This window comes from Scylla paramamosain, chromosome 33 (assembly GCF_035594125.1).
Source record: "Scylla paramamosain isolate STU-SP2022 chromosome 33, ASM3559412v1, whole genome shotgun sequence".
Taxonomy (NCBI): Eukaryota; Metazoa; Arthropoda; class Malacostraca; order Decapoda; family Portunidae; genus Scylla; species Scylla paramamosain.
Window position 1 is genome coordinate 15,914,868 of NC_087183.1, and position 20,477 is coordinate 15,935,344.

Consider the following 20,477-nt stretch of genomic DNA (forward strand, 5'->3'; position numbering starts at 1 on the left):
TGGCAGGTCAACAATTTTTTAAGGGGAGGGGATTGCGTGTCGTGTATAGTGTGTGTGTGTGTGTGTGTGTGTGTGTGTGTGCCGTGCGTGAGTCACAACAAGGGTGTGGTATGGTGTGGTGTGGCATGGCGTGGTGTGTGGTGTCAGTTTGTACAGAGACGTGACGCAGTGTCGGGTTGAGCTGCAAGTCTGCGAAGAGCAAGATTGTGTTGGACCTCTGGGGCGTCCACGGGTCCCTCACGCCGCTTTCAACAAGCTAAGTACAGGTGCAGACTACTGGGAGGGGCGCGCCGCGGGGCGGGAAGGCGGGCCCCGGCGCGTGGCTGCGGGGAAAACAATATATCCTTGTGCAAGAGGCAAGCCGCGGTGGCCTCGTCTGGGCTACACTACTGACACGAGGGACGGGCCACGGGCGAGGCGGGGATCTACTGCTGCTGCTACTGCTGCTTCTGCTTCTGCTGCTGCTATATATAGTGCTGCGGCGTGTGGGCACAGTGCCGGGCGTGAGGGTATGGCGGCACGGCGCCCCTCACTTTCTGAGCTAAACACACACACAAAAAACAAGTTTTCACAACTACCTAGTAATAGTAATAGTAACAATTAGTAACAAGTCAGTCAGCGGGGCGGGCGGGGCAGCGGGGGCCGCGGGGGGATGGGGTTGGCCGCTGCCGCCCCGTCCACTGCGGGGTCGAAATCTGAGTATCGTGTGTCGCGGAGCATCCACACCCGCATCGCCCAGTGGGCAGCGGGGCGGTGTCGGGTCCGCCGCCGCGCCCTTGTCGGTAGCAGCGGCGGCCCGACGCGGCTCCAGTGAGAGAGTGGCGCAGAGCGGGGCGAGGCTCAGGGCGTCGCGGCTCTGCTGATAATGACTAGAGTAACTCATCCCTCTTAACACAATGCTTACGTCTAGGGGCACGCCCTCCAGCGGGGCGCGGCCGCCGCTCCCCGGCTGATGCGCGGGGAGCCTCGAGGCGTGCGGTGCCGCGTCCGACACAGACGCGGGGGCGGCGGCATCTGCGGGACTGGAATGCTCGGGTCGCTACTTTCCTGAGCGGCAGGCGTGCTGCGTGCGGCGTAGCGAGAGTCTCGGGTCTCCATGTGGCGTGTGGGCGGCAGGCCGCTTCAGGGCCCTGCTCATCTGCCCCGCGCCCCACCTGCAGGTCACGGCGGCGCCAGGGTGCGGGAGGCGGTGGGGGCGGGGACGGGGCTCAGCCGGGCGCCGCTCGGAGGGGAGTCGTCCTCTCCGTGACGTCAGGCTGGCGCCAGTCTCCAGTAGGGTGTGCCGGGCGGGGCACGGTGCGGGGGTAGGGCGGGGGCGTGACCTTCGGCTCCGCCTTACTCCCGCCTGCTGCGGGCGGTGCTTGCTGGACGAGCCGCGTCTCACATGAACATTGTCGTATCACACGGCAGCGGTGTGGCGGTGCGGCGCCCCGGCCCGCGGGCTGGCGGGGCCGCCTGGGCGCCGGGAAGTGTGGGTGCTCAGGAGGTGCGGGCCGTAGCGGCGGCGGGCACGTTGCCCCGGACAGGCGGTGCTGGCACGGGGGCGGCCTTGCCAGCCTTGGGAGCGGGGGCGGTGAGGGCCACCTCCACCAGGCGGCGGTAGCGCTCCAGCAGCTGCGGCAGGTCACTGCTGATGGCTTCGTCGATCTTGGTGAGCGGGCAACCCTTGAAGTAGGAGCAGGTGGCCTTGAGCGTCTGGAAGTCGTACAGGTTGTGTACCCTGCGGGAGGGAAGGGCGTTAGGGAGAGAGAGAAGCACACACACACACACACACACACACACACACACACACACACACACACACACACACACACACACACACACACACCTGAAGAAGTCCCGGTACACCTCAGGGTCGGGCAGGTCGTATCGGGAGATGTTCGTGAGGAGACTCATGCCCTCGTAGATGTTGTAGGAGTGCGGGTTCTCGATGATGTCCTCGGCCAGCTTGTGTTTGGAGGTGAGGAAGCCTTTGTTCTTGAAGAAGGTGGTCAGGTAGGTGTCCACCATCTGGGCGTGGTTCCTCACACGTACCTGCAGTGGGAGGGCGTGGGCGTTCAGGTGAAGGTGTGGGTGGAGGCACTAAATGGGCGTGTAGTGATGACGAGTGTGTGTGTGTGTGTGTGTGTGTGTGTGTGTGTGTGTGTGTGTGTGTGTGTGTGTGTGTGTGTGTGTAGGGGTTATGAGTGAGCATTTGGTGGTATTTGCGTGGATGAAGGGAAGTGATGGGCTTTGTGAGAGGAAGGGGAGCGAGGAAGGGGAACAATGGACCTGATGTGTGGGCGGGGTGTGGTGTGGGCGTGTGAGTGAATGTCTGTGTGTGTGTCCACGTATTATATAGACACAGTATTGCCAATAAAGCCTCTGCCTGTCGTCTGCCTTTCTATCTATCTATCTGTCTATCTATCTGTCTCCTCACGGCATGGCGGCGGGCGATGGCAATGCGGTTCTCCACTCTCGAGTTGACAGCGTTGGCCAAGTCGGTGAGGAGAGCTTCCTCTTGTGCCTGGAGGAGGAGGAGGAGGAGGAGGAGGAAGGGGATAAGGAAGTATTAGTGAGAAACGTATTCTATATAAATCCTTATTCATCAAAAATATATGACTAGTCTGTATTTCATGAGTGCTAAGTCTCTCTCTCTCTCTCTCTCTCTCTCTCTCTCTCTCTCTCTCTCTCTCTCTCTCTCTCTCTCTCTCTCTCTCTCTCTCTCTCTCTCTCTCTCTCTCTCTCTCTCTCTCTCTCTCTCTCTCTCTCTCGCTCTCGCTCTCGTTCTTGCTACTTATTCCTTCCCTTCCTTCTCATTTACACGTACACAATCAACATTATCATCAACACACACACACACACACACACACACACACACACACACACACACACACACACACACACACAACATTCTGATCCTTCTGTTGGTGTTATCATTACGTTACTAACACTACGAACAAACTCTCCTGTCTTTTTTTTTAAGTCAATTTCATCCCAGGCCTCCCAATACACACAACTTCTCACTCTTCTATTGCTATTACCTTCACTGCATTAACATTACAAACATACCTTTCTTTCTCTTTAGCTCACTTTCACAAACACACACACACACACACACATACATGCGCATTTCCCGCCCCCAGCACACACACACAACTTAAAAAAACAAAGATTAAAAAAAAAACGAACTGAAAACACGAAGCATCACAAACTTGACTCAATCCTACAAAAACAACTATTCGACAACAGTCAGGTAAGAACACACACCTGGAACAGCTTAGCAGGGGAGCCGGAGCGGTAGGGTTGAGAAGTGAAGGAACCGGCGTACACTGTAGGAGGGGAGGACACACCAAGGAGGGGACTCAGGTTCCAGAAGAGACTGCCTTGTACCTTAATGAGCTCCTCCGCAGGTATCTGGTCAGCCTTGTTTAGCAGGATTCGTGTCTGCAGAAGGAGGAGGAGGAGAAGGAGGTTTAGTATTAGTAGTAGTAGTAGGAATAGGAGGAGGAGGAGGAAGGAAAAAAATATTGGTATGGATAATGAAATGTTTGGTTTTAAAATCGTTTTGGCAGAGGTGAGGTTAGTTTAGGAGGAGGAGGAATACAAAGGAATACAAAGGAAAGAACAGACAGCAACAGCCCTACTGGGCCTAACGAGGCTGTCTGTGTGTCTATTCTACCACTACCACTACAGATTCTAAGAGTTAGAGGATGGAGGACACTAGAGATCAAGGAAGGAAAAACAGGAGAGTATAGGGAGGAGGAAAGGCTAAGATGTGATAGGAAAGGATGAAAGAGAAATTATACTATTCACTACACTAACTAACTAAAAAAAAAAAAACATTTTATGTAGGCGCAAAGTACGTTATATGAGGGGTTGCTGCGAGGTGATTGTCCAACCTTTGTTTAAAAGTTTCTATTGTGTTACTATCGACAATATGTGCTGGGAGAGAGTTCCAGACATTTACAATTCTATTAAAGAAATAATACTTAGCCTCGTCTGATCTGAAACGCTTACCTATAATCTTGTAGCCATTATTTCGAGTGGTGTTGGAACTGTCAATGATGAGATAGTTGTTTACATTTACGTTATCAAAGCCCCGACACATCTTAAACAATTCAATTAAGTCACCTCGCATTCGCCGTTTCTCTAAACTGAACAAGTTGAGTTCCCTCAAGCGCTCCTCATAAGGCTTGTTCCGCAGTCGTGGGATCAACTTGGTAACTCTTCTTTGGACTCTCTCCAGCTTGTCTATATCTTTCCTGTAATGGGGTGACCAGAACTGGACGCAATACTCAAGTAGAGGTCGGACAAGTGTATTAAACAATGTGAGAATTACCCCTTCTGATTTGAATTCGAAAGTCCTACCAATAAACCCAACCAATTTATTTGCTGTTTTAACTACTTCCGAGCAGTGTTTACTTGACTTGAGGTCTGAGGTAATTATAACACCCAAGTCCTTTTCCTCCTTAACCTTAAGAAGCTCGGTACCGTTCATTAAGTAATCAGCGTGATCGTTGTTATTACCAATGTGCAACACTTTACATTTATCTACATTGAAGCTCATCTGCCACTTGTCTGACCAAGTGGCTAAGTGGTCAAGATCAGATTGTAATTTTCTTTTATCCTCAGACGTGACTACTTTATTCATTATTTTTGTATCATCAGCGAACTTAGATACTTTGCAGGTGAGACCCTCATCGATATCATTAACGTAAATAAGGAAAAGAACAGGGCCGAGCACTGATCCCTGTGGTACACCACTTAGAACTTCTCGCCAGTTTGAAAATTTACCATTTAAAACAACGCGCTGTTTTCTCTCAGACAGCCAGTCTTCAAGCCAATTGAGAAGTTTTCCATTTATACCATGTGACTTCAATTTAGCTAGTAGCCGCTTATGGGGAACTTTGTCAAAAGCTTTTTGAAAATCTAGATACACTATATCTACTGCCTTTGTTTCGTCGTACATGGTGAAAACATCATAAAAGAAATCAAGCAGATTAGTTAGACAAGAACGTCTGTTTCGGAAGCCATGCTGCGAGTCATTGATTAAATCATTTTCCTCTAGAAAGTTCAAAGGAGGAGGAGGAGGAAGAGGAGGAGGAAGAGGAGGGAAGAAGGGAGGAAGGAAGGAGGAAGGAGGAGGGATTGGATTTATAGCCCCGAATGTTTGGAATAAAAATGAGGAAGGAGGAGACGAACGGGGAGGAGGAGGAGGAGGAGGAGAAGGAGAAGGAGGAAGAGTTGGTTTTAGAGACTCGGATGTTTGGAGTAAAATTTTAGGATGAGTGAGAGAAAAAAGTGAGCTGAGAGGTGAGAAGTTGTGACTAATTGGAGAGAGAGAGAGAGAGAGAGAGAGAGAGAGAGAGAGAGAGAGAGAGAGAGAGAGAGAGAGAGAGAGAGAGAGAGAGAGAGAGAGAGAGAGAGAGAGAGAGAGAGAGAGAGGTGTGGGACAAATGATCTCTCTCTTTCTCTTCTTTCTTTCCTTTCTTCTCTACCTCCCTCCCTCCCTCCCTCCCTCCCTCCCTCCCTCCCTTCTTTTCTCTCTCTATAGATTACCTCTCCCTTTCCTCTCACACTTCACTATTCTCTCTGGTGCTGCTTCTTTCCTTTACTCTCCCTCTCTTCCTTCTCTCTCTCTCTCTCCCTCTTTCTCTTTCTCTCCTTTCTTTCCCTCTTTCCTTATCTCCTATTTATCTCTTGTCATCTCCACTCCTCTCCTTCGTTTCTCATTCTCCCTACATCTGTTGCTCTCCCAGCGTCTCCCCCTTCCTCTCACAGCCTCTCACTTAGTTTTCCAGCATCCTATTGACTCTCATCCTCCTCCCTCCTCTCCCAGCACCACTCTCCCACTCTCCCTTCCCAGTGTTTCCCTTCCAACATTTTATTTTACCCTCTCAGGATCTTAGTCTTCCTCTTCCAATGTGTGTGTGTGTGCGTGTGTGTGTGTGTGTGTGTGTGTGTGTGTGTGTTTTTTTTTCTCTCTCTCTCAGTGCCCCTTCTCTCTCTCCTCTCCCAGTGTCCCGTTTTCTTTCTAGCGTCCTTCTTTTTATTTTCTAATCTTCTGATGCTCCTGATGAGAGGGTGAAAGAAAATGAGTTTTATACGGAGACTTCCACGTGTAGTCCTGGCGGAGTCTTGCACCTTCCCTTTCTTTCAAACGTTTTTCTATTGGTAAAGTTAGATTGTAAAAGAGACGGGAAGGAATTAGTTCTCAAATGGAGTGGTGGATGAACAGAACAGGCTCAGGTATCAGGTTGTTAGTGCCGAGTCATTAGGGAGCTTTGAAAGAGGATTAGACAAATTTATGGATGGGGATGAAAAAGGCTGGGTGGAAATATGTTTGCACGGTTTATACAGGGACTGCCACGTGTAGGCCTGATGGCTTCTTGCAGCTCCCCTTTATTTATTGATCTGTTTCTATTTTATGTTTGTTTCTGACGTTTTCGTGTCCTTGATGAAAGAACAGTGGGTTTAAAAAGCAAGGCAGTTTTACTCAGTGACCGCTGCGTGTAGATCTAATAGCTTCTTACGACTTTAATTATGTCATTGTATTCCTGATGAATATAAACCAGTATATATAGAAAACATCAAAAATATAGTAAAAAAAAAAAAAACTCATAAAACGCCAAACCACACGAGAAAATTACAAGAAAACACAGAAAAACATCACGTATTAAGTGTTTTAGGCCTTATTTGTTGTTTTCACGTGTTTTTTTCACTGTTTTCTTGTCTAGTTATTTTTTTTTCTTATAAATTTCGTTATTTTCCTCGTCCATTTATATTCTCTTACATCACAATCAGCCCCAAACTCCTTACCTGAACTTAACTGTATAATTTGTGTTGCTTTATTTATTTATTTCTATTTATCTATTTTTATTTATTTATTTATTTATTTATTTTATTTATTTTTGTGTGTGTGTTTTGCTTCTACTTTCCGTTGTTTCCTCATTGTTTGTTTCTGTTTTCCTTGAAGTTTTTGTTATTTTCCTCGTCTATTTTACATTCTCTTATACCACAACACCCACAGATTCCTTACCTGAACCTACCTGCTTCAGAATACTATATCTGTTTGCCTCTCCTTTCTTCATCGTAAAGCAACCATCACGACCGCACCCTCCCAACTTAGCTATTTTTTTTTTCTCTTTTCTTTTTCTTTTTTTTTTTTTTTTTGAGGGGGATGGGATGGGGAATACTTGCCTGACTCTGACCTATCTGTTTACCTCGTTTTTCTTCATCACAACCCCCCACCACCACCACCACCACCACACCCTCCCAACCTAACTCTTTTCTGAAATACTGTCCGTTTCCCTCGCCTTTTTCACGCTAGTATAACCTAACCACCACCGCCACGCCCACCACACCCTTCTCACCTGAGCCTCGCGTCCCTTCAGTTGGTCCAGCACAGCCTCCATCTCGTAGCCGGCGTCTAGTTTGGTGTAATCGAACATGACCAAGATGAGGTCGGCGCGGTCAATGAACCACTGCAGCACGTCATTCAGGGGGTAGATGCGCTCACCGGGCCTCCGCATCTCCAGTATTCCGGGCGCCTCCACAAAGGTCACCTGTGGGAGGACGTGTGTACCTGGTGATCGGGCCTTGAGTGCTTCTTGGGTATAAAGGGGTGTGTTTGGGGTGTCTGGCTGTTTTTTAGGGTGCTTTTTTTGTGTTTTTGGGATATTTTGGGTATTTGTGGTTGTTTTATGGTGTTCTGTTGTGTGTTCGGGGTGTTCTGGACTGTTTTAGATTAATTTGAAGTGATTTTTTAGGGTGTATTTGGGTGTTTTAATGTTTTTGAGGTATTTTAAGGTGTTTATGAAGGGAAATTTATAGTTTTAAGGATGTGAAGCGAAGCGAGTATTGGACTTGAGGGTAAAAGGGAAAGGAAGGGAAGGAAGGGAGAGGGTAGAGAGAAGGAAGGGAGAAGATAGAGGGGAAGAAAAGGGAGAGATGTCTTGCCTAAGGGAGTGGAAGCTTGAGAGAGAGAGAGAGAGAGAGAGAGAGAGAGAGAGAGAGAGAGAGAGAGAGAGAGAGAGAGAGAGAGAGAGAGAGAGAGAGAGAGAGAGAGAGAGAGACAGAGAGAGAGAGACAGAGAGAGAGAGAGACCAGTAAAGAGGCGGCATTAAAAGGCTTAAAAACATACATATTCATACATATATCGTGCTATACGTGGCTTAGCATTGTAATCCGGGCATAATGGAACACCACCACTTGTTATCCTACCTTCCCTTTACCTGTGTTATTCGGTTAATTAGCCAAACTCACGCAGTACAGGGTCAGCACCTCACCTGGATACCTCATTAGTTCAGCTGTGTTAATACCTGCTTGTTTGTTTGTTTGTTTGTTTGTTTGTTTGTTGCGGAGAACGAATGTAAAGAGAGGGAGACTTGGGGAAGAAGAGTAATAGAGAGAGAGAGAGAGAGAGAGAGGGGGAAGAAGAAAAGTAGAGGAGGAAAAGGGGAGGAAGGTAGGAGAGGAATGGGAGAGAAGTGAGAGGTAAGTGAAAAGGTGAATAAAGGGAGAGGAAGGAGGACAAGGAAAGGAAGAGGAAGGAAACGGAAGGAAGAGAAGAAGAATTGGGAGAGAAAAGGAGTAGGAGAGAAGTGAAAGGTAATTGAAAAACTTGAATGAAAGAAGAAGAAGAAGAAGAAGAAGAAGAAGAAGAAGAAGAAGAAGAAGAAGAAGAAGAAGAAGAAGAAGAAGAAGAAGAAGAAGAAGAAGAGACAAAGAAGAGAAAAGACAAGAAGAACCGATAAATATACACTTATAATTATTACACTTATCGTAACTTATTTTTATAGCGAAGGAGGGAGAGAAGAGAAAAGGAGGAGGAGGAGGAGGAGGAGGAGGAGGAGGAGTTTAATGGAGGTCGTTTATATTGATAGATAAATAAATAAACGGAAATAGATTAGACTCCGCTTGGTTGGGCTGAAGAGGCGGGCTGCAGGGAGACGAGGTGACGGGCTGGAAGGTCTGGAAGAAGGGAGAGAGGGAGGGAGGGAGGGAAGGAGGGAGTAGATAAGAAGGAGAGAGGAATAGATTTAGGCAGTGTCTGGAGAGCTGGAAGAAGTAATGGGAGAGAGAGAGAGAGAGAGAGAGAGAGAGAGAGAGAGAGAGAGAGAGAGAGAGAGAGAGAGAGAGAGAGAGAGAGAGAGAGAGAGAGAGAGGGAGGGGGGAGGGGGAAAAGGAGGTGAGGGGGAAGGGATGGGAGAGGAAGGGAGAACATGAGAAAATGAACATTCCCTAGTAGTAGTAGTAGTAGTAGTAGCAGTAGTAGTAGTAGTAGCAGTAGCAGTAGCAGTAGTAGTAGTAGTAGTAGTAGTAGTCACCTTTGGGAACCGCAATCACTGGGGATCATAACGGCTGGGAGAGTAGTAGTAGTAGTAATAGTAGTAGTAGTAGTAGTAGTAGTAGTAGTAAGAGTAGCAGTAGTAGTAGTTGTAGTTGTTGTTGTTGTTGTTGTTGTTGTTGTTGTAACACGAGTAACCGGTGAAAACTGTATTGATATTTATGAATGACAATAACAACAATAGCATAGATAGTAACAGTAACAATAACAGTAGTAATGGTGTAGCCTGGCCAGGGGTGCGAGTGGTGGAGGTAGTAGCAGTAATAGCAGTAATGGCAGTAACAGTAGTAGTGGTAGTTGTAGTGGTGGTGGTGGTGGTGGTGGTGGTGGAGGGAGAGGAGACGAGACCCACATACCTAACAGGCTACTGGAGAAGTTTGTTATTTCACCTTCCTCAGAAACCGATTAGGTATGCGCGCCTCGGACACCTTGCAGGGTCTTCGCCGCGCCGGGTGGTGGTAGTATTAGTCCCCGGCATGCTGGGTTAGGAGGGAGGGTCTGGACTGGGCGAATGGGCGACTGAGGGCTTTTTGGCGAGTAATTCTTCTCTCCAGTAGCGTCGACACTCTCATATTGGCATACATAAACATGCTCCTTCATACACAAATGACGCTAAACATTCATTCATTCATTCGCATACATGTCTTTGGCTCCATACATGCTCCAGTGGGTGCATGAGTTCTGTTATTCATTCATACACGCCCACACGTACATAAATTCATTCATATATACACACACACAGACACGCCCGTCTCCCTCTCACCACATACACACATACACTCACATACAGAAACATCTCACATACATGCATGCACACACACACACACACACACACACACACACACACACACACACACACACACACACACACACACACACACACACACACACACACGCGCGCGCGCGCGCGCGCCCTCACACGTTCCTCCCTTTCTCCCACACGCGTACATACACTTCCATACAAGGTACACACACACACACACACACACACACACACACACACACACACACACACACACACACACACACACACACACGTACATACATATTCATAGATATACAAAGTTATAATAACATACATACATACATACATACATACATACATTCATACATACGTACAGATGAGTATATATGAGTAAAGGTATACATAGATAAAATACACACACACACACACACACACACACACACACACACACACACACACACACACACACACACACACACACACACACACACACACACACACACACACACACACACACACACACACACACACACACAGAAACAAACTTCAAAAACAATAGGATTAACACCAACAACAACAACAACAACAACATTAATAATAACAACAACAACAACAACAACAACAGCACCACCAAAACATTTTAATAATCAGATGCAACAAAATTAACGAGAGTGAACACAGCAAAATCATTTCATAACACCACTTAATTAACATGAGACAGAAAAAGTTAAAAAAAATAAATAACAATAACAATAATAAGACTCAAGAAAAAAAAACACCATAAACTTACCTTCTTCAGCAGAGGTTCACGCAGACTCCTTCCTTGCATCTGGTCCACGAAGTTTTGGCCAAATTTCTGAAGGGACTTGAAGGACCAATGGGCGCTCAGAGCTGTACCGTCGAGGTCCGCATCCCTCTCCCCATACTGAACCACGCGGAACACACCCTGGCTGGGGGGCGCGCCTGTGGGATGGAGAGAGGCAAGACTGTAGGCACTAAGGGTCTTGCTTAGTCGTCCCGCTCTACAAGGACTCTTTCTCACACGTTATAGGGATGGTTTGTCAGGTTTTGTTGTGTTTTTCTTTAGTGGTGCAGTGTTTGTTATATTGTCGCTGGAATCGTGAAAACATCCTTGAAAATCCCTGTAAATTCTACTTAAGACTCTTAAAAGCACTCTCTCTCTCTACATTTCTTCTACATCAACTCTTGTACCGCATTCAAATCTTCCCATTTTTCGTCTATTCCGAATTATCAACGCCGTAAGAGAGAAAAAAAAAAGAAAACTCCTATTACGATCCTTCTTCAGCGCCTCCGTCACCCACCTGTCTTGAGGGCTCGCCTGGTGTGCTCAATTCCCAGAAGGTAGTTGATGAAGGAGGACTTGCCGGTGGAGTAAGGCCCCAGCAGCAGGACGAGGGGCGTGCCGAAGAGCTCTGCGTCAGATACGTGTCTGTTGGAGATGTCCTGGTACTTATACAGGGTCTCCAGGGGCACGATGGTCGTTTCATAGACCTTCTTCAGTTCCTTCAGGGTCACGTCAGCGATGGGGTTGACGCGAGAGGCCACGTCCTTGGACACCTCGTCTAGTCCAAGGATAGCCTCCAGGCGGTCACGTGAGCGCAGACCAGAAGCCTTCACAATTATCTGAAGGAGACAGTGACAAAGGACAGTTAAGGTTAGGCGTGAGGTGCCTCTAGGGTGGTTTGGTTTGGTAGGTAGCGTGGAGTGAAAAGATGGCCCTTGTGTGTCGGGGATGGTGGTGATGGTAGTGATGATTGTGCCCACGAACTAATATACATATATGCATATCTCTCCTCCTCCTCCTCCTCGTCCTCCTCCTCCTCCTCCTCCTCTTTGTCCTCCTCCTACTACCATTAGGTACTACTACTACTACTACTACTGTTACTGCTACTACTATCCTGTTTAACTTTTATTTTCTTCATCATTAAACAACCTAGTAGGAACGACAAAGTCTCTTGCTTCTGTTTGTTTTCCTTTGTATTCCTCCTCCTCCTCCTCCTCAAGTCTGCTAAGAACCTAACTTAAGCAATAAATTCCCATGCATTCTATTCTACACATCCTTACCGGCTCTTCCTCCTTTGGTGCAGGCGGCGCAGGAGCGGGTGCGGCCTTCGGTGCCTCCTGCTCCAGTACCTGCTTCCCGGCGGCTTTGGGGACATCAGGTGGTGGGGGGCTAGCAGCTGGGGGCGCGGCAGGAGCTGGAGCTGGACCTGACGGAGGGAACACGTGGGTAAGCCAAGGCAAGGGTCACTGGTGAGTTGGTGGTGGGAGAGCCTTCAGAGCCTTTGACTTTACTATCCTGTCTCTTAGTTTGTCTGGAGGGATTGGAAAGGGTAAGGAATGTCAGTTAGCTAGGCAAGAGTGAAGGGGAAGCGGTGGTGGTGGTAGTGGTGGTGGTGGTGGTGAAAGACGAGTTTATTTAAAAGTCTACGGTGGCGTTGTGCCATGTTTCACTTACTTGAACATGTGTATTTCTCTCTCTCTCTCTCTCTCTCTCTCTCTCTCTCTCTCTCTCTCTCTCTCTCTCTCTCTCTCTCTCTCTCTCTCTCTCTCTCTCTCTCTCTCTCTCTCTCTCTCTCTCTCTCTCTCTCTCTCTCTCTCTCTCTCTCTCTCTCTCTCTCTCTCTCTCTCTCTCTCTCTCTCTCTCTCTCTCTCTCTCTCTCTCTCTGGTGTTCAAGAAGGGAAGGAAGCCAAGGAGGAATGCAAAATTAATCATGACAAACATTGGGCTTCAAAATGCGAGGGTGAGATGAAAACACGGCACCGGAAGGCAGTCTGGCCGAGGAAAGAAAGACGAAGGGAAAAAGCTGCACTAAAGCGGCACATTTTTCCCTTATTAATCGAATGAATATAGAAAACAAGAGATGTGTAAATGTATGAAAAAAAGTAATAATAATAATACATAATAAGTGAAGTTTATAAGTTGTTTGTGAGTTAAGAGGCAAGGTTTTCGAAATTAATTAATCGAATGTAGAAAATAACAGGTGTGTGTATATAATGAAATAAATAAAAAAAATATATACATAAAGTTTACAATTAGTTTATAAATTAAGAGCCAACAATAAAGTTAGCATTTCCTTAAAAAAAAAAAAGAGAACACTTAAGATTATCAATAGCACAATGCACTTTTTAAAAACCAAACAAACTTAAAACACACCACTTCTATATCTAAACTAGGCAATGCTATCTCAAGAAACACACAGGAGTATTAGTTAGGATAATGATAGGTAAAGATAGGAAGGCACAAATATTAATGATGATGACAAGGATGAGATGAGTGAAAAAAAATCTTGGTTCACGAGATAATGAGATGATGAGGACAAATACTGGTTTTCTCCTCACACCTCCAGTCTCGCTTTTCCCTCCTCCTCTTCCCTTCTTCTCCTTTCTGATAAGTTTCCGCTCATTTTCCTCGTCTTCCTTTCTTCCTTTCTTCTTTCCCTTCTTCTTTTTGCCTTTCCCGTCTCGTTTTTGTCTCTTCTTTCCCTTCTTCTCTTGTTTCTCATCCGCTTGTTTCTCTTCATCATCATCATCATCACCCTCATCATTTTCGTCACCCTCATCATCTGTGTCACCACCGTCATCTTCACCAACGCTTTCCTCTTCTCCATCATCACCTGCATCGTCATCACCATCGCCACCATCTTCATCCTGTCCCTCGTCACCTTAATTAAGGGGAAGGGTTACGGGTAAGGGAAGGAAAAAAGCCACACCTTTCTCACCTGTCCCTGAATTTAAAGGGTATGAGATAAAGGGTTGAAAACTTTAAAACCAACAATGCAAGTCCCAAGTCATTGTTGTTTTAGGGAAGTTATTTTAAGGAAGTTTTTTTTTAGGTACCAACTTTGAAGTGTTTGTTGTTGTTGTGAAAGTTTTCCCCATTTTTTCCCGTTATTTCCTTTTTTTTTCCCTGAATCAAGAGGGTTTATACTGAAGGGAAGTGTGTGTGTGTGTGTGTGTGTGTGTGTGTGTGTGTGTGTGTGTGTGTGTGTGTATGTATGTGTGTGTGTGTGTGTGTGTGTGTGTGTGTATATAAGCAAGCCACGCACACACGCACACGCACAAGTCTTACACGAACCTTCAGCTGGAAACGTAGGCTTGACAGGCTTGGGTTCCTCAGGCTTAACAGGCTTGGGGGCTTCAACTGGCTTGGGGGCAGCCTCCTCCTTGACAGGTTTAGGTTCAGGCTTTGGTTCTTCCTTCACTGGCTTAGGAGCGGGCTTAGGTGCTGGTTCCTCCTTCACTGGCTTAGGTGCAGGCTTGGGTTCAGGCTTGGGTTCTTCCTTCTCTGGCTTAGGTGCGGGCTTAGGTGCTGGTTCCTCCTTCACTGGCTTAGGTGCAGGCTTGGGTTCCTCCTTCACTGGCTTAGGTGCAGGCTTGGGAGCAGGTTCCTTCTTCACTGGCTTGGGTGCAGGTTCTTCCTTCACTGGCTTAGGTGCAGGCTTTGGCTTGGGTTCTGGCTCGGCCTTGGGTGCCGGGGCAGGCTCGGCAGGTTTGGGCTTGGGTTCCGGCTCGGCTTTAGGTGCTGGAGCAGGCTTAGGTGCAGGCTTGGCAGCAGGCTCGGCTTTGGGTGGTGGTGTGGGCTTCTGGTGCTCCTTGTGTGTCTGCCAAGGCTGGGCCCACTTGGGGTCACGCGGGGTGCCTTCCTTTACGGTGTTAAAGATAAGCTTCACCAGTTTGTCCAGAGGTCCGCCAGTGTCCCCGTGCACCACCTTCTCATCCTTCTTGGGCTTCTTCTCCTCCTCCTTCTTGCTGGCGAACTCAGGGTGTGTCTGCCACGGCTGCGCCCACTTGGGGTCTTTCTCCTTCACTTCCTGCACGGGGAAGATCAGGCGCACCAGCTTGTCAATAGGTCCTCCCATCGCCCCGTACACCTTCTTCTCCTCCTCTACTGGCTTCCCCTTCTGGTCTTCTTTCTTGTTGGCGAATTCTGGGTGTGTCTGCCACGGCTGCGCCCACTTGGGGTCCCTCTCCTTCGCCTCCTGCACGGGGAAGATCAGCCTTACTAGTTTATCAATAGGACCGCCCATTGCGCCGTACACCACCTTCTCTTCCTTTTCGGGCTTCTTCTCCTTCTGGTCCTCCTTCTTGCTGGCGAACTCAGGGTGTGTCTGCCACGGCTGCGCCCACTTGGGGTCTTTCTCCTTCACCTCCTGCACGGGGAAGATCAGGCGCACCAACTTGTCAATAGGTCCTCCCATCGCCCCGTACACCTTCTTCTCCTCCTCTACTGGCTTCCCCTTCTGGTCTTCTTTCTTGTTGGCGAATTCTGGGTGTGTCTGCCACGGCTGCGCCCACTTGGGGTCCCTCTCCTTCGTCTCCTTCACGGGGAAGATCAGCCTTACTAGTTTATCAATAGGACCGCCCATTGCGCCGTACACCACCTTCTCCTCTTTCTCGGACTTCTTCTCCTTCGGTTCTTCCTTCTTGTTTGCGAACTCAGGGTGTGTCTGCCACGGCTGCGCCCACTTAGGATCCCTCTCCTTCACCTCCTTCACGGGGAAGATCAGCCGCACCAGCTTGTCAATAGGTCCGCCCATCGCCCCGTACACCTTCTTCTCCTCCTCCTCCTCAACCGCGGCGGGTTTCTTCTGGTGCTCCGGGTGTGTCTGCCATGGCTGGGACCACTTGGCGTCGCGCTCCTCCTTTGGCAGGCCGAAGATAAGCTTGATGAATTTGTTGAAGATGCCAATGTTCTGTACGGGCGCTGGTGTGGGCGTGGCCGTGGGCTTGGGCGTGGGCTTCGTCTCCTCTTTCGCTGCGGGTTCTGTTGAGGGAGAGAAGGAGTGAGGAATAGCGTGTGTGTGTGTGTGTGTGTGTGTGTGTGTGTGTGTGTGTGTGTGTGTGTGTGTGTGTGTGTGTGTGTGTGTGTGTGTGTGTGTGTGTGTGTGTGTTTCTGTCTCTCTGTATCTCTGTATCTCTCTCTCTCTCTCTCTCTCTCTCTCTCTCTCTCTCTCTCTCTCTCTCTCTCTCTCTCTCTCTCTCTCTCTCTCTCTCTCTCTCTCTCTCTCTCTCTCTCTCTCTCTCTCTCTCTCTCTCTCTCTCTCTCTCTCTCTCTCTCTCTCTCTCTCTTACACACACACACACACACACACACACACACACACACACACACACACACACAAAGGGCAGCAGGCAGCAGGCGGGTCTAGCATAACATAACCTAACATAACATGATCAAAACAAGGTCATCGAGGTCACGTGTGTTTTGCAGCAACTGAAAGAAGAGAAGAAAAAAAAAAAAGGGAAGAGAAAAACATGGTTGCGCTTACAAAATTGACACGAAATGAAGATCTAATTCAAATCTACTGTAGACGATAACGAGAAAAAGTGGAGTTTTTATTTTTTATTTATTTTTTTATTTATTTATTTATTTTTTTTTTTCCACCTTCAGGGTCTCCAGGGGCGGCGTGCGAGAGGGTGGGAGGCGTGACCCTGGGAAGTAATGAGGGACACGGGGTCACATTTCAGGGTTAAGGGGAGAGAGATGGAGGGAGGGAGAGTGCGGGGAGGTGGTGGGGGGGTGGGGATGGCAGAAATATTTTGATTAAAGGGATGAAAATGAGTTTTTTTTTTTTGAAGGGGGAGGAAGAATGTCTTACTCTGGGGTTCTTCTTCTTCTTCTTCTTCCTCTTCTTCTTCTTCTTCTTCTTCTTCATCTTCCTCGTCTTCTTCGTCCTCATGTGCGGCTTCTGTTACCTCTTCTTCATCTTCCTCCTCGTCCTCCTCGTCTTCTTCTTCTTCTTCTGCGACTGCCGGTGCTTCGTCTTCTTCTTCTTCTTCTTCTTCTTCGCCTTCGTCTTCATCGTCCTCTTCTTCAACAGCCGGAGCCTCTTCTTCCTCTTCTTCTTCCTCTTCGTCGTCCTCGTCTGTGGCCTTTGTTACTTCCTCCTCCTCCTCTTCTTCCTCCTCCTCCTCGTCTTCGTCTTCGTCCTCGTCGTCTTCTGCGAGTGCGGGTGCTTCTTCTTCCTCTTCCTCTTCCTCCTCCTCCTCCTCCTCCTCGTCTTCGTCTTCCTCTTCTTTTGCGGCCTCGGTTACCTCTTCCTCTTCTTCTTCTTCCTTGTCATCATCATCTGCTGCTGCCTTTCCTTCTTCCTCTTCTTCTTCCTCGTCTTCCTCTTCCTCTTCTACAGCTTCTGCTTCTTCTTCCTCTTCTTCGTCATCGTCCTCCTCTTCTTCCTCTTCCTCTTTCGCAGCTTCTTTTATCTCTTCTTCCTCTTCATCATCCTCATCATCATCTTCTTCCTCTTCCTTACCTAATTCTTTCACCTCCTTCACCTCTACCTTCTCTTTCACCTCCTCCTTCTCTTCGTGGCTCTTCCTTACCTCTTCCTCCTCCGCGGCGGGTTCTGGGAGAGGCAAATACTCATTGTCTCTTTGTCTCTCTCTCTCTCTCTCTCTGTTTACACGTCACGGCGCGTCTTGTTTACACTACTAAGACTGAGGCGCGGCTGGCTGAGAGAAAGGAGTGTAAAGTCCCTGCTATGTACCTTACCTGGCCTAACTAACCTGGGGTGGTGGTGGTGGTGGGGGTGGTGGGGGTGGTGGTGGTGGTAGTATACTAATTCTACTGTTGTTATTGCTGTTGTTGCTACTGGTGTTGTTGTTACTACTACTACTGCTGCTGTTGTTACTATTACTGGTACTACTACTACTACTGCTACTACTACTACTACTACTACTACTACTACTATTATATTAACAACATTACTGCTATTACTATTGCTACTATATTAACATTACTACTACTACTACTACTACTATTACTACTTCTACACCTCTCTCCTCCATCCCTCTTCTTTCATCCCTTCATCCACCTATTCCCGGTTCTACTCTCCCTCACCCTCTCCTCTCCCCTCCACTCACCCTTCTCACTACTCCCCAACCCCCTGGCCCCAAAATGGTTCTCAGCACTTACTCGGGGAAGCCTTCTTCGGTTCCTTCTTTGCTGGCTTCTCTGGTTCGACTGGCTTCACTGGTTCGGGTTCAACTGGTGGTTCTACTGGTGCTTCTTCCTCTTCCTCCTCCTCCTCCTCTTCCTCCTCTTCCTCCGGTTCTGCAGGTGCTTCTGGTTCCGCTTCCTCCTCTTCCTCTGGTTCTTCTGGTTCTACTACTGGTTCTACTACTTCTTCCTCCTCTTCCTCCTCCTCCTCCTCCTCTTCCTCTACTGCTTCAGGTTCCGGTTCTTCTTCTGGTTCTTCCTCCGGTTCTTCTTCCGGTTTTTCAGCCTCTGGTTCCACTGCAGGTTCCGGTTCTGCTTCCTCCACCTCTTCTGGTTCGTCTGGTTCTTCCGATACCGGCGTCTCTGGTTCGTCTATGGCTGTGTGTGGGGTATTTAGTTCATTAGAGAGAGAGAGAGAGAGAGAGAGAGAGAGAGAGAGAGAGAGAGAGAGAGAGAGAGAGAGAGAGAGAGAGAGAATTATACAGAATGCCTGGGAAAAAAAAGGAAGATTTGAAAAAGAGAACAAAAACAGAAAGACAATTATACAAAATATCTGGAAAGGGAAAGAAAATGGAAAGAAAAGAAGAAAATAAGAAAACAGAACCACAAAAAAAAAATCCTTAAAGTTGATAATCACAAGTTTTCACGTTTTTAAGACAACCCTAAATCTTTTTAAACCCGAAAAATATCTTATGCTTTACGGGGACTTAACGTGGGAAGGTGGGTGGCAAGAGAGAGAGAGAGAGAGAGAGAGAGAGAGAGAGAGAGAGAGAGAGAGAGAGATGCCAGTAGGTGTGAGGTGGCTATAGACAGACTCAGCAGAGCGTGTGTGGGCGTGTGTGGGCGGAATGGAGGGCTACACACACACACACACACACACACACACACACACAGACACACACATACGTCCTTTAACATCACTATAGTTGAAATACATGCGTGTGTGTACGTGTGTGTTGTTATTAAGGAAAGTTTTTGGGAACTACTTTGCGACGCGGAGGGAAAACATCTCTCGTCCATCACCGTGCTGGAGCCTAATTTCTATCTTGTCGACATACGGGTCACACTTCTTACGCTTATTGATATGTTAAAAAAATGATAACAAAAGTATAGATAAATCAATTGAAGCTTAATGCAGTATGTTAGTGTTTCGAGCTTAATATGTTAAAAGTTACGAGTTTAGTTTAAGAAGTTATGAGTTAAAAGTTACGGATGTGGTGAGGAAACTTGAATTGGCAGGTGGGTTGATGGAAGACAATAGAGAATGCATGTTAAAATAAGGAAGTGTTAGGGTGATTGGGTGCTAGGGTTGTTTACGTGGTGTTAGGAAGGTTGTTGTGTTAGTTGTAGTAGTGAAAGTAGTAGTAGTAGCAGTAGAGGCAGCTAGAGAGGTGGTGGTGGTGGTGGTGGGTGTATATTATTCGTGGTAGTCAGGAGGGGAATGTTGGCACACTTCTGAAGGTCATTTGAGGACGAGGCAAGGTGGTGGTGGTGGTGGTGGTGGTGGTGGTGGCGGAGAGGAAGTGAGATGGTGGTAGGCGAATGCATTGGTGGTTGTGGTGGTGGTGGTGGTGGTGGTGGTGGTGGTGGTGGTGGTTTCTTAGATTGTGCTACAAAAGGCAAACTTAACTGACCTAACATAACTAACCTAACCTAACCTAACCTAACCTAACTTAACTGACCTAACATAACTAACCTAACCTAACCTAACCTAACCTAACCTGACCTAACATAACTAGCTAGCAAACCTAACTTAACGTAGTCTAACCTTTTATAACGTAACTAACCAAACTAACCTAACCTATCCTAACCTAACCTATCCTAACCTAATTAACCTAACCTAATTAACAGGCTATCCTAACCTAACCTATCCTAACCTAACCTAATTAACACACTATCCTAACCTAACCTAACCTAACCTAACTTAACTTAACGTAGTCTAACCTTTTATAACGTAACTAACCAAACTAACCTAACCTATCCTAACCTAATTAACCTAACCTAATTAACAGACTATCCTAACCTAACCTATCCTAACCTAACCTAATTAACACACTATCCTAACCTAACCTAACCTAACGTAACTAACTAGCAAACAAACCTAACCTAACCAATCTTAATAAACCTAACCTAACCTAACGTAACCTAACCTAACGTAACCTAACCTAACCGAAGCTAACAAGATCGAGGTGTTCCCCTACCATAGTCTTCAGGTTTGATGTCCTCAGAGGGCGTCTCCCCGGCCACTATCGCCTTGGCCGCCAGGTTCCTGATGGTGGCGTCGATGTGAGGCTGACATTCTCTGTAGGACGGGTTCTCTCCTGCAGAAGGCGAAGAAGAATGTGTTAGCGATGCGGTTTGTCACAGCAATAAGAAAAGTTTGCTAAGACAGGGAGTGATCAAGAATTTTTTTTTTTTCATTCTTGTCTTTCTTCCTT

At 47.4% G+C, this 20,477-nt stretch overlaps 1 protein-coding gene across 4 annotated transcripts in view; it reads right to left on the bottom strand.

The window, feature by feature from the left end:
* Positions 1–20,477, bottom strand: part of LOC135089795 (titin-like) — a 31,394-nt gene that overhangs the window by 232 nt on the left and 10,685 nt on the right. The window contains exons 3-15 of one of the 4 annotated variants that reach the window (XM_063985836.1): positions 20,241–20,360; positions 18,016–18,417; positions 16,700–17,446; positions 14,176–15,864; positions 13,442–13,762; positions 12,162–12,307; positions 11,399–11,720; positions 10,867–11,039; positions 7,356–7,547; positions 3,250–3,426; positions 2,420–2,506; positions 1,829–2,034; positions 1–1,720 (exon numbers count right to left, since the gene is read on the bottom strand). The exon at positions 1–1,720 is cut by the window's left edge and continues 232 nt beyond it. In XM_063985836.1, coding sequence (XP_063841906.1) covers positions 1,480–1,720; positions 1,829–2,034; positions 2,420–2,506; positions 3,250–3,426; positions 7,356–7,547; positions 10,867–11,039; positions 11,399–11,720; positions 12,162–12,307; positions 13,442–13,762; positions 14,176–15,864; positions 16,700–17,446; positions 18,016–18,417; positions 20,241–20,360 — 4,823 coding nt within the window. In that variant the 3' untranslated portion in view covers positions 1–1,479. The remainder of the gene's footprint in view (positions 1,721–1,828; positions 2,035–2,419; positions 2,507–3,249; positions 3,427–7,355; positions 7,548–10,866; positions 11,040–11,398; positions 11,721–12,161; positions 12,308–13,441; positions 13,763–14,175; positions 15,865–16,699; positions 17,447–18,015; positions 18,418–20,240; positions 20,361–20,477) is intronic. The other 3 variants (XM_063985838.1, XM_063985837.1, XM_063985839.1) reach the window with 3 other exon arrangements.